At 53.2% G+C, this 13,217-nt stretch overlaps 2 protein-coding genes across 9 annotated transcripts in view; both read left to right on the top strand.

The window, feature by feature from the left end:
• ACOXL (acyl-CoA oxidase like) overlaps positions 1–6,908 on the top strand; it is a 301,583-nt gene extending 294,675 nt beyond the window's left edge. The window contains exon 19 of the mRNA XM_037527835.1: positions 6,635–6,908. Coding sequence (XP_037383732.1) covers positions 6,635–6,835 — 201 coding nt within the window. The 3' untranslated portion in view covers positions 6,836–6,908. The remainder of the gene's footprint in view (positions 1–6,634) is intronic.
• A 3,002-nt stretch (positions 6,909–9,910) lies between these two features.
• The window catches only part of BCL2L11 (BCL2 like 11), a 43,675-nt gene continuing 40,368 nt past the window's right edge, over positions 9,911–13,217 (top strand). For 2 of the 8 annotated variants that reach the window (XR_005128412.2, XR_008554411.1), the window contains exons 1-2: positions 12,161–12,634; positions 12,718–13,112. Coding sequence is in view for 6 of the 8 variants with exons in the window: in XM_054701864.1 (XP_054557839.1) it covers positions 12,237–12,634; positions 12,718–13,112 (793 nt within the window). In the remaining 2 variants the exon portion in view is untranslated. Of the gene's footprint in view, positions 10,116–11,788; positions 11,857–12,155; positions 12,635–12,717; positions 13,113–13,217 lie in introns of those variants that run through there. The other 6 variants (XM_054701865.1, XM_037527830.2, XM_054701866.1 and 3 more) reach the window with 6 other exon arrangements.

The raw sequence follows: 13,217 nt of genomic DNA, 5'->3' as shown, positions 1-13,217 counted from the left end.
TGATGATTGAAAATCATTTATCATACCAAGAACAAGGAAGATCTTGAACTAAAAGAAAAAGAACATTTACTAGATGCCAACACAAGATAACAGTGATGTTAGAATTATTAAGGGTGCTTTTATTTTGTACTCTAACTTACAAGTTATTTATTTACTTTATTCAGTAATTCCTAATTGTAATTTTGAAAATAGAAAAAGAATTATTTAACCTTTTGAAAGCAGTCAACATAAAAATGCTTCACTGAGCATTATGAACACACTTGAAACACAATATAGAAAATTTCAGCAAGGAAACTGAAATTTTTTAACTACATGTATTGTATTTTTATATTTATTATTTTAAATACAATTATAGTACACACTACAATGTAAATCTACAATAGTAATATAGAAATACATTATATATTATAATAACACATAGGTCTAGAGATAGAACTAAGTGTGCAGGGAAAGTAAGTGACAGGAAAACAAAGGAAGGGAATAATATCTAACTAGTATCTACAATGTGACCAGGGCAGTAGAGCATTACTGTTGTTGTTATCACCTAACATAAATATATTATACATATCTATTATTTAATTTAAACCTTACAAAGCCCTTCATGACCTAGCCACATTCTTTCAGCCAACGTAAGTCTTTAACCAAAAACTGAAAACTTGAAAGGGGCCTAATTAAATTAGTGTCAGATAAGGAAGAATGGCAAAAGTGATGATTCAGTCCAAGATAATGAGGAATGTCAAATGGGACAAAGACGAATTTCCTTGGCCCAAGAAAGTGCAGACTGTGCTTGAGTGATGCATGAGGAAACTAGTTAAGGGAACTCAATAAATCAAGTTAAAGGACTCAAGTTCATAATAATTTTATTTGAACCTGAAAAGCAAGTGGACTTCTGGGAGGAGGAATGCCCAGATCAATACAATACAGTCAATACAACACTCAGGAAGGTAGTCTCATGAGACCAGAATTAACATGGTGAAGGGCTAAATGAGGGAGGCATGGAGAGGGTCCTCACCCCAGATTCTAGTATCAAAACAAATAGAGCAGAGAAACTATGGATGGCTTTTCCATCACGATAAAGACATGCAAAAAAGATTAGACAACCTTTATCTTTTTTTTTTTTTTTTTTTAGACAACCTTCCTCTTAATGAGGCCTGTCAGTGTGTCTAAGGGGGTCTGCTGACTCTCGTTAGACTTAACACTTCTCAACAGCCACTTGGAAAAGGTAGCATTCACTCAAATGAAACAACACATTCTGACAGTTTTATATACACACACACACACACATACACACTGCAATCATGAAATATGCCAGACATATGAGAGGGGTCTAATCAGAAAATTATAGTTATCTACCTAGTCTTCAGCTTATCACTGTCAGGCTCTAGGAATGGAGTCCACTAACTCAATGGCTGAAACGCTGGAAGTTGGCGTACTTTTTCTCCTTTAAGGGGAACTGTCTTCAGAGCTGTTTTGAATTTGAAATGCTTTGAGCATCACCATCATAAAAGAAATCCCAGCAAATAGAGGTGACAGGTTGCTCATCCACTTCCACTGGCTTGAGGCCTCACACTATCACACACAGCTCCAAGTGTGTGTAAATGTGCAGATTCATTTTGAAACTTACTGGACAGGGGGTTCTTGAAGTCATTAGATGCCTTGATGATATATTTTCAGTCCAGAGATTCAGAAACCCTGTTTTGCTGCATTTTGGTGTGACATTCACCTACTTCCCTCCTCACCCCAGCCTCCCAGCCACTTGTGAGCTTGGTTCTCTCACTCAAACACTTAATAATAGACAGATAGCAAGCTTTAGTGATGACCCCTGTTGGCCATCCTTGTTTAAGAAACTTCTGGGAGGAGGGGAACACTATAGCCCCATGAAGTAAGGAGATGAGTGTGTGCCTGTGTGTCCCATTGCACCTGTTGACTTGCTGGGCCCAAGAAGCCCCATCCTTTCTGCTGATGTCACAGGAGAACCTACCAGTTACCAAATTTGTTACCCCGGCGGCTATAAATAGTTTTCTTTCTTCCTTCACCACCTTAATTTTACTGAGTATTTTGTTGTAAGCAAATATCCCTAACAAAAGTGGAGGAGGGGTGAGTGGATGTTCAAAGGTTCAAAGGCCAGTTGGCTGTTCTGTCTTGTAAATGGAGGAGGGGTGGTGGTGACCTGCAGGGGGTGGTCCAGTCCACTCTTCAGATTCTCTCTCAGGCACTCCTGACACTCACTTGGCTTTATGAACTATTCTCTTAGGAGTACAAGTCTCTCTTTTGCTAAGCCTATTAGTAAGCTACACCTCACTGTTCACTGCTTTAATTGCACAATTATAGACTTGTCCTCAGATAATTAAGAGGGCAGAAGTGCAGCTGAATATGACCCTGTGAATGGTAATTTAAAATTTTTTAAGGGGGACTCCCCAGTGGCGCAGCAGGTTGAGTGCAGTGCTGTGAAGCTGTCCACAGCCTCTGCAGCTCAGATTTAATTCCCAGCTGGCGAGGGAGAAACCCACATGGCGCTGCAGACCTCTCCTATCTCACCAGCTGCTCCCCTCAGCAGTGTACTTCGTCAGTCTGCCTGTTCTGCTCCCCGCTCTGTCCCTGGTGAATTCTCTCACCCTCTGTACCCCAGTTCTTTCATAAATAAATAAAATTTTTTAAGGATGGTATCTGTTTCCTTTCTATGATGCTATGTAACATACCACCCTGAGCCTTAGTGGCCTGCAACAATAATTGTTCATTTCTTGCAGTTCTGAAGGTAGGCAACATGGGGGGAGTTCTTCATAGTCTTAGTAGGGTCACTCCTGTGGCTGTAATCTGAGCTCAGCAGGACTGGGGCAGTGGGGGGAGGGGGGGAAAGGTGTTTCATTCACACAACTGGCAGCCAGCCTGGCTATTGGCTGAGGCACCTGGTCCTCCATGTGGCATCCAGGTAGGCATCAGCCTATACAGGCCTTCTGCATAGCAAGTGATCTCAGGCTCCCAGGAGAGGGAGAGTGGGAATTACAGGCTTCTTAGGGCCTGAGCTCTGCACACACCACCTGATATCACTCATATGTGGTAGAAACAGAAATGAAAAAAACAAAAGACAAACTCTTCGACTATAAGGACAAAATAGTGGTCACTTAAAGGAAAGAGGGTGGGGCGGTGGATAAATTGGGTAAAGGGGGTCAGTTGTTTGAAGGATGGAAACTAGACTTTTGGTGATGAACATAAAGTAGTATATACCGATGGTGATTTATACTGCTGTACACCTGAAACCTATATAATGTTATAAGCCAATGTTATTTCAACTTAAAAAAAATATATAAGGCTTCAGCTCTAGGACTCATATGGTGTCACTTTTTTCACATTCTACTGGTCAAAGGCAGTCATAGGGAGGCCCAGGTTCAAGGGATGGAGAAAAGAACTATCACTTTGCGCAAGCAAGAAAGAGACTAGTTGAGGGATATTTCACAGAGATAACCATGAGGTCATCTGATGGATCTATTGGGTAGAGGCGGTGGTCCCTGCAATTGCGTGGGGCACACTTGAACATCTGTTGTGTTATTGACATCAACACCACAGAAAAACAGGATTTATTTAGAAGGCTGGAAAGCTCAGTCATTGTCCACCCAAGCAGTCCTATTGACCCAACTAGAGTAAGGAAAATGCAGGGAGAGTCAAAAAGAAGAGGAAGAGAAATAATGGGTGGGAACCAAGTGGGTGGGAAGCTGAAGTGATGTTCTAAATGTTCCTCCTCCCTGCCCTGAAAATCCACATATGTTTTCTAATTTTTTATTTTTGCATAGAAGAACTGGGGTATAGGCCAGAGGTTTGGGGGGGTGGGTGAGAGGATTCACTAGAGACAGAGTGGGGAGCAGAGCAGGCAGATGTACTGAAATACACTGTTGAGGGTAGCAGCTGGCAAGACTGGAGAGGTCTGCTGTACAGGAGAAGTCTGCTGTACCATGTGGGTTAGCTCCCTGGCCCTGGATTGAACTCAGGCCACAGGGGCTGGTAACACTGAGACTTAACCCTTAGGCCACCAACGAGGCCCTGAAAATCCACCTATTAACATACCCACATGCTATCCATGGAAGGCTAAGTGCTTCAGCTTTCTTTAAGTAGATATTCTCAAATCCCACTCAAGGATAGTTCTAGTGGCTCCTAAGTTGTTCTTGTTTTTTAGAGCAATACTGCCCATGTCGTGGGTCTGTACTTTTAAAATTTTTTGCAAGAATTGACAACTTACTCATGTTCTTATTTTTTTAATGGACACACGTCTTCCTTGGTGGTTTTTGTTTTTAAGCTGGTGACTTTTCTTTGTAAGAGATGTATGAGCTTTGGGTACTTTGTCCAGTACAACTGGATCACAAACTGGCAGGACAGGGGGCCCCAACAATATATAGCATTTTTATGCTAATAGTATGGAAGTATGCATAATAAAAGTAAACTTTAGTAGTCTTTGTTTAGTGCTCTAGGGCGCTCTGGTAATAAAAACAAGGTAACTATAAAAATCAATGTTACATTAGCTACCTAAGTTTATTTTATGTAAGGGGCTGGGTCCACAATGTGTACTTCTTAAACCTCCAATGCCCAGCCTAGCAGAGTAGAACTCCAGGGCATACACTGTTAGTAATAAAATGGCCATTAGTATTATCCTCAAGGCAGAGGTGGGAGGATACCTGCGATCAGAATCAACCTTGTCACCCCAGGAATGCTATCTGATCCTTCAATCTAGATGCTACTAATTTGGGGCTTCCTGTTGCAGTCCATGACAAATGGAGGGAGCCAGAAGGAAGAGTATTTTAGAAAGCCCCCAAAATTTAAGCTTAGAAAGAATTTTAGCCATCAATATTTGATCTTCCTAGTCAATATCACATTCCTCTTTAGAGCATCAGTGGAGGGGTCACTCCCTAAGCGCTTAGGAATGAGAAAACCTTCACCTGCCTTTGAAGGCTTTAAAAAAAAAAAAAACAAAAAACTTTTCTTTTTAAAGTTAAAAAAATGTTGACCAGAAATATGGCTTCTATAATTTCTACATATGGGCCCTTATTCTGAGTTGGGCATCAGAACCCCAAATTTCTCTTCCTTACAACATGCCTTCAAAAAATTGAAGTTCTCCCCTTGCTGTATATAGGACAAAAAGTGGTTGACATTCATAAAGCAAACCCGAAGGAAAAGTCCTCTTGAATAATCATATTACAGAGGCGGAAGGTTCAGGGGCTGTGCAAATCATCTAGTTTTCAACTGTGTGGTTAAAGACATTGAGAGTTGACAGATTAGTCAGGGACTTGTCAAGAGTATTAATTACAAACTTTGAAATCTTGGTCAGTGAAAGTTCATCGTAGTGCATCTTGCAAATGTGATCAAAGTCTTTTCAGTACTGATTTGATGGTGCTTAACCACAGTGTGTGAAGAATGAAGTTTTTCATTAAAAATTACTGATGTGATGAGCACATTTTAAAGGAAGGTGTATTTTTGGACTATTAGAATTCATCATCTTCCTCCAGTTCTCCCCCCACCCCCTTTGGGGACGCCTCTTGTGTCTCTGAGCACCTGAAATGGCACTTTGGGCTGCTGCAAAGCAACTGTGGTCTTCAGAGCATTCGTGTAGCTCAGTGATGACCACCATGAGGGCAAAGGTGGGACTGGTGTCAGTGATGTTTTTAACCATAAAAATAAACCATAAAAACCCAGTGGCTAACTGTAATTTGGTGAATGAAAGAAATCTAAGTCTACTGAAAATGTCAAAAACGCAGGAGTAAAATGTGTAGTTGGTTTTGGGAAGGGGAAGCAACCTCTCTGCTCTATCTTTGTTGAGTTTTAGAAAAGCAACCTATTATTTTTAGTAGCTTTGGGGGTGGGGGTGGAAGGTGGTGGATAAAAATACAGTGACACTTAAATCATGGAAAATGAAATAAAAGTACACCTAGCACAGCTCCTCTGAAATCATTGGCCTGAATCCCCTCCTCTCTGCTGGGAGGATTTATTTGTGCCTTCCACAGGTTTGGTAGGCAAAGGGCTTCCTTGGAATTCCTTGGTGTTTGATGAACGGCAGGTAGATTCTCTTAGTTGCTGGGTGGAAGGGGCAGAAAGATGTCAGTGCTGGATCCTGGCCTCCCCCCCCCCCCAGCAAAAAAAAACAAACCAAAACAAAACTGGGTTTGCATTTTAGATACTTTGGGTTGGGTGGGAAGGCACTAGTCCTGGGAGAACGGGGGCAGGTCTCTGCCTCACCTGTTCTGAGCGCTTCCAGTTCAGTTGCCTCTGCACACCAGAGGGTGGCACCCCAGCCACTTCAGAGGTGGCCAGGAGGGGGAAAGAGGGGACTGGAAGGGAGGGGGGAGTTGGTAATTTTTCGGACCTCGGTTCTGAGCTGTCCAGATCATTTGGAGTGCACCCCCCTTTAACAGAATCAGTGGACTTTTGCCAGATTAGGCGTCACAAAATTAGGAATTTCTAAAATGAAAAAGACTTGCGGGGTTTATTCATAACCACAGAGGCCTCTCCGCCTCCTGGATCGCATGAAATCCAAAAAGAAAGTAGCTGCAACTGGGTGTGCGGGAGCTTGGGGGTGGGCATAAAGCATCTGGCATTAGATTGCCGTGAGTGAACCAACTTCTGACCTATCTCTTGGTGCTGTGTTTTGCAGTTGCTGGATTTGTGCGACTCGGTGAAGGATGATGCCCTGAGGGTGATCTCCGCCTTTAACATTCCTCACGCCTCCCTCCACGCACCCATCGCTGGAATCGCCAGCTCCCCGGCGGCCTGGGCCTTTTACCCTATGCCGGAGCAGCCGGTGGCCGCGAAAGCGACGCGCTCTCAGCGGCCTAAACTGGGAGCCAAGTTATAGCAGACGTGGCGGGAAGGGTGGTGGCCCGCCCGCAGCTGCCACGATGCTGGCTTCTCTGACGTGGGGAGCGAGTGCCGAGGCCTCACAGGCTCGCGCTGGGCCACGGCCCTTGGGGATTTTGGCCGCGGAGCCGAGGTCGCATTGAGCCTGGCGAGGCGCGGGACTGGCTGCTGGCGAAGGGCGAGCTCGCCGCCGGGGGAGTTCGGCGCTTTCTACTTTTCCTTGAACCGCGCCTGGCCTGGCCTCGACCAGTTAGTTGGTCAGATCCCCCAGGACAGAGTGGGCTCCCCAGCGAGCGCCCCGCTTAGCCAGGCTCCACCAAAAGTCTCAGCCATGACTCAGATGCCTAGTGATTTTGGAAAACCGGTGCTGGGTGGAAAACAAATCAAAGCATAAAAATCTTAACACCGCGGGGGGAGTTTCAGTTTAGCAAGTGATGCTTTTCCAATGAATCAGACCCTTTGGGTTCTGCGAGGAAAAGCATGGGCAGAAGAGGGGAGTGTGAGCTCGAGGCAAATCTTGAGCTCCGGCTTGTGCTCCCAGGCAGGCGGCTTCCGGGCTGCAAAACGACGCGCGGAAAACATTTCTACCACTCGAAATTGTAATCTGTTCTTTAGAAGACCAGAGATACAAACTTTAATAATAAAGAAATTCAAGCATGGGAAGGCGTCCCCGATGTTGCAAAGGCCCGGGAGGCGTGCCAGGGTCATACACTGATTTTAGGTTGGCTTGGGAACTTGGGGAGAGCACACCTTCGACGCGAGTGTCCCCGCGAGGGCTGTAGATTTCCCATTTGTTAGAATCCCTTTGCCAGAACTTAATTCTTGATCATTTTGCTCAGTCCAAGCCCTAGCCCTTCCACCCTTTCCACATCGCAGAGGCGGGAGGGGGCTTACCTCTGTCCATAAGGGTGATATCAAGGACCAGAACGCAGATCTAACCCCTACCTGCCCTTCACACGCTGTCCCCTCTCTGGACTCGGGCCGAGGTTCGGCAGGACCTGCAAGCTTCGGGGCTGGGCTGGACCCGCTCGGGGTCACCCGAAACGGGGCGCTCGGCCTAAGTTCCCCAGGAGTCCGGGATGCATAAACAGCAGCCTCCAGGCAGATCTAATTGTGCCCCAAATAGGAGCGTTCTGCCGGTTGCTTTCCCGACACCTCCGTGTGTGTGTATATGTGTTTTTTTTTTAAGTTGCTCTCACAGGGTCGCTAGAGCGGACGACGCGGGGGTGGTGGAGCGGCACAGGAGCAGAAGACAACCACCAGGGTGTTTTTCTGCGTGTTTCTTTTCCGGTGGATGTCTGCGTCGCCCAACCCTGTCGAGAGCGCAGAGCACTCGGGCGCGCAGCGGGTTTGGGGTTCCCGGCGGGCGCAGCCTTTTCCGTGGCTGGCCTCAAGCGGTCGTGCCTGCGGGCGAGGGCGCGGAGCTGGCCAGCGGGCCACCCGCCTTCCTCGGCTGGAGCTCCCAGCAGAGTCAGGACAGACCTCGGGCTTCTACGCCCGAGCTTACGTCCCTTCCCTCCTGCCGCGAAAACCCCTGCCCGCGTCCCGGGCGCGTCCTGGAAGCCCTTCGAGGACCCACGGCCTCCTTCACTTGGCCCAGGAGTCGCGGGAGGATGCGTGGAGAAGACATAACCAAAGGCCACGAGGTCACGCTGACGTTATCTGCTTAAAAATAAAAACTGACCAAGGTGGCCCGAAGACCGGACCGCGCCTGGCTGGCTGACTTCTCTGCGACGAGGCCCCTTCCTTCTCGTTTCAGAGTGCTGGTTAGGGCGCCTCGTAAATTGAGTTTCTTTAACTCGGCCATCCTGGACTCCCCCGCGGGGCGGGATGTCCCATCGACCCACTGACCCCCGCCCCAGCCCCCTCCAAGCCGCAGTTGTCTCAAAGCCCAGGGCGCACTGGGAGAGGTCCAAGTGGGCACGGCATTTGGGGGGCAAGCGGGGGTGAGGAGCCAGTGGAGGAACTGCCGCGCCTGAGGAGCGCGGTCTTCTCCAGAAGTAGCAGGAGTGGGGCTCGGATTCCGAGGGGTAATGATGGGGGCACGCGGGGGACAGGGGCGGCACCGAGCCCTCTTTTTGGCTCTCCAAGAGCTACCCGAATCAGGCAGCGCCGCCTTCTCCGGTCTCGGTAAGCCGAGAGACGTTTCCGCGCTCCCCTCTACCCTCACCCGCTTCTGAGAGCCCCCAAAATCTCGGGGTTCCGAAATAGGCACCCTCTTTCCCACCTGGAGGCCGTGATCTTCTCGGTCTTTTTTTTTTTTTAATTTATTTAAAGTAATGTTTTCAAGTTCTTTTCTGTTTCATTTGCTCTGGGCGCACTCTTCCCGCCCCGCACGCGCGCTGCGCAGAGACGCCTCGGGGGATTGCTCCTCGCTCTTTTCTAAAGGCCCCAGTAAAGGCTCTCTCCCCAAAGTTTCAGCGCGGGAGGAAAGCTAGGTGCCTCTATGGGTGGCGAGAGGAGGGTGCCAAAGCGCACAGCCTGGGGGAGGCGAGACGCAGACGAGCAGCTAGCTGATCGGCTCCCCCCGGAGCCCGGGAATCTCCGAGCGGGGAGAGCTCGGACATCCCCATTCATCCTTGGTCCCGCGCGTTCTGGAGAACCACGAAGTGTCCGGAGCGACTGAGAAACTCCCGCAGCAGAACCAGGGCTCAGGGGCGCCTCTTGAGGCTTTCTGCGGGCGGCGGCGGCAGTGCCTGGCTCTCAAGCGTCCGGAGCGCCCCCTCTGTTCCACGCTCACACCGCGGTGACCACTGCACGGGGCGGAGGTGAGGGTACACTTTTGGGTGGGGGATGGGCCAGCAGTTTGCCGTCAGCAACTCCAGACCGGTGTTCAAGAAACCAGCCGGGCGGGGGCCGGGCTGGCAGCGCGCCACCCCCGCGTATACCTGTCGGAGCCTGCACGCGCCGGCGGCCCAGGCGCCTCGGGGGCGGGTTTGCCAGCCCGCGCGCCGGGGCGGGACTTGGCGAGGGCGGGGCCCGCGGTGATTGGGCCCGGGCGCGGGGCCACCAGCCTGGGCTCGGCGGCTGGGCCGCGCAGGTTTCACTTCGCTCAGCGCTGCCGCCAGGTCTCGAGCTAGTCGGAGCGCCGCGTCCCGCGTCCCTACCACCACTGCCACCAGATTCTCGCAGCCGCCCTGCGCGCCCTGGCCCACCGCGGCCAGCATCGCCTCGGGCCGCTCGATTCGCCCCGCTCTAGCCGCCACCGGCTCGGCGCCTTTCCCCTGGCCCTCGTCCCCCCAATGTCTGACTCTGACTCTCGGACTGAGAAACGCAAGGTAAATGCCTCCGATTTTCGGGGTACGGGTGGAAGACAGGCGGCGGAGCCCGCGCGACCCCACCTCCGGCCCGCTTCCCGCGCACGTGCAGGCAGACGCGCACGTACCTGTCCCGCAGGTCGCCAGCGGGAGGCGGCGATCGTGCGGGTGCCTTCGCTCTGGACAAGCCTCTAGGGCAGGACGCGTCCGCTAGTGGCCGCGGGCACTTGGACGAAGTGCGGCTCCACCGGGAAGCCGCGCGCAGCGGGCGGGGAGGGGAAGGACCCCCGGGACCTCCGGGGGGAGCGTGCGCCTTCTCCGCGCCGGCTGGGAAAGCGCGGCCCAGCTCCCCCGCACTGGCCGGGCGGCGCGCCGGGTCGGGAAGTCTCGCCGCGCGCCCTCCCCCGGCTCCCCCTAGCAGCGCCCGGCGGTGCGAGCGGATCCAGCGTCTTGGCTTTTCCCCGGCGCGGGACTCTGGTGGTGATTTAACTGCCGAGACTCGGCTTTTCCTTTTACTCATTCAGGCCGAAGTTTCGGGCAGCTGCCGCGCTTGCACTCTCCGACGTGTCGGCGGCCCTGCCCGATCTGCGGGTGCCCTTCGCGCCGTGCCAACCGCGAGAGCCGCAGTCAGCAGGAGACCAAGGGCCTCCTCCGAGGGCCGGGGCCACTCGGTGGACAGCAGACCCTGCCCGATCCGTGGGGCCGCGCTGTCGTGGCGTGTCGGGCTTGCTGGAGAACATGCCGACCCGCTCTTTTGCTGGCTGGCGGTGCCGTGGTTTGGGGGGACCTGTTACTCCAGGTTGCTGCTGGCATATGGGAAGACCCACCAGCCGCAGGGAGGGGACAGGAGTGCGGGTATGTTTGCTGCCCGCCGTGGTCACCGGTGCGCGCGGGTCTGCACGCCGGTGGCCAGTGGCGGTCGCGCGTAATGGGTGCGTGTCCGCGGCGCGCTGGGAGCGGGAGGAAGTTGCAGGAGAATGGATGCTGCAGCTGGGGAGGGCGCAGCCTTTAAGTCCTCACCCTGCGGGCCGGGACAGGGGTGGGGGGTGTTACGGCGACCGGACTCGGGTCTGAGCCCGGCCCTGCAGCTCCAGGGGGCTCGCGGGTCCTCGCTTTGTCTCCGGTGGCCGGCCCCTTGGGGTGGCGGGAACTGCTCCGGCGCGCGCGGCGCCCCGACGGGCACCGGGGGCGGGGCGGGGCGGGCTAGCCCTGCGCCCGCGGGCACCGAGCCTCCGCCGAGCCTCCCGTCGCCCCCGCGGCCGCGGCCACAGCCACGGCCGGGCCGCGCTCCGAGCCGAGTTTGTCAACAATCGCCTCGCCTTTGGCGGCCTGACCCGTAGGCGCCGCCCCCGGCGCGGCCGGCGATTGGCTGCGGCGCGGAGCGACCGCGCGCGGGCCAATTGGGAGCGCGGGCACCCGGCGCCAGCGGCGCGGGGAGGTCGGCGGTGCCGGCGGCGGCGGGCGCAGTGCGCGAGGGGAGGAGCGGGAGGAGGCGGAGGATGTTCCCGGCGGCGGCGGCGGCCGGGGCAGCGCGGGCCAGAGGCGCGGCGCGCGGAGCCCTCGGCTGCCCGGAGCGCGGCGCCTGGCGGGCGGCGAGTGGCGGGCTCTGCGCGGCCCGGGGGGCTCCGGAGGCGAGTCCCAGGCTTTGTCTCCCACGCTGCCTTCGTGGGGACGCTCGGGGGGCTCCAGGGCGGCGAAGGGAGCGGGCCGGACGCCGCGGGGCCCGGGCCCGGACGCGACGCTTGGAAGGACAGGGGCGGATGTGAGTCTCGGCCCGCTGGCTTTCAGGGGGAGGGTCTGTGGGCTCCCCGAGCGCGCGTCCCGCTGCGCCCTCGCGTGCGGAGTTACTTCTGGACTTTGCGAGGAGCGCCAGGGAGCAGCTTCGGGGACCGTCTCCCTCCAGCCCCCTTGGGCGGCGTGCACCTAGTGGTGCGGGTGTACCTGGGCGCAGCTCTGTCCGCTTGGGTGCCGCGCGCTGCCCCCCACGGGAGGAGGTGCGGAGAGGACCCGCGGGCGGAGAGCGCCGGAGTCGTGCTGAGCCGCGCTCTGAGTTACAAACTCTATTGTGACGCACTTACTACGACTGACGGCCCTTGCCAAACCTTCCCCAGACTTGCTGCCCTCAGCACTTTCGGCAGAACAATGGGGCTGGAGCAGGGAACGCGGCCAGCCGCCTGCAGTCGCTGCCTGTGCGCCCGCTCCTGTGCTCCAGCGCCGGATCTGATCCCGGGAAATCAGAGCCCGCTGGGAGTTTCTGACTTACTCCAGTCGGCCCCGGGCAGAGAGCACTTGCGAATAGAATTCAGACAAGCTGCTTCTCCAAAAACTCGTGTGTGCGTTAGAGCTCTAGTTCCACAAATGATTGACATTGCTGCTGTGTTTTGTTTGGTGGCAGGAAGTTTAGTTCCCTTTCACCCCCCACCTCCCCCCCAAAGATGCCTTTGTTGTTTTAGGTGTATTTTTATTATTATTTGGAAGTTTTCAGAGGAGTGTAAGAAAAAAGGACTTAACGTGCTGGGGAGTAACGCTAAGAATTTTAAGTGAGTAGGGGAAAGTTACCTAATTTCGTTATGCCTTGTAATTGTTTTGCTGTAGGTAATTTTAGTTTTCATTTTATTTGCAGAAAAAAAGACCAAATGGCAAAGCAACCTTCCGATGTAAGTTGTGAGTGTGACAGAGAAGGCGGACAATTGCAGCCTGCCGAGAGGCCTCCTCAGCTCAGGCCTGGGGCCCCTACCTCTCTACAGACAGAGCCCCAAGGTAATCACGAAGTCGAAGGGGACCGCTGCCCCCAAGGCAGCCCTCAGGGCCCGCTGGCCCCACCGGCCAGCCCTGGCCCTTTTGCTACCAGATCCCCGCTTTTCATCTTTGTGAGAAGATCCTCCCTGCTGTCTCGATCCTCCAGTGGGTATTTCTCTTTTGACACAGACAGGAGCCCGGCACCCATGAGTTGTGACAAATCAACACAAACCCCAAGTCCTCCTTGCCAGGCCTTCAACCATTATCTCAGTGCAATGGGTAAGCAATACCCGGGTAAGAGGCAGTGAACGTGCGGTTGTTTGAATTTCTGTTTAAAGCCTGTGGTAGTATGTAAAGCCTTGAAATTTTAGAGCCCTTTATAAC

This window comes from Talpa occidentalis, unplaced genomic scaffold (assembly GCF_014898055.3).
Source record: "Talpa occidentalis isolate TD23 unplaced genomic scaffold, MPIMG_talOcc4v2.1 talOcc4.5, whole genome shotgun sequence".
Lineage (NCBI taxonomy): Eukaryota > Metazoa > Chordata > Mammalia > Eulipotyphla > Talpidae > Talpa > Talpa occidentalis.
This window is presented reverse-complemented; position numbering and strand designations above follow the sequence as displayed.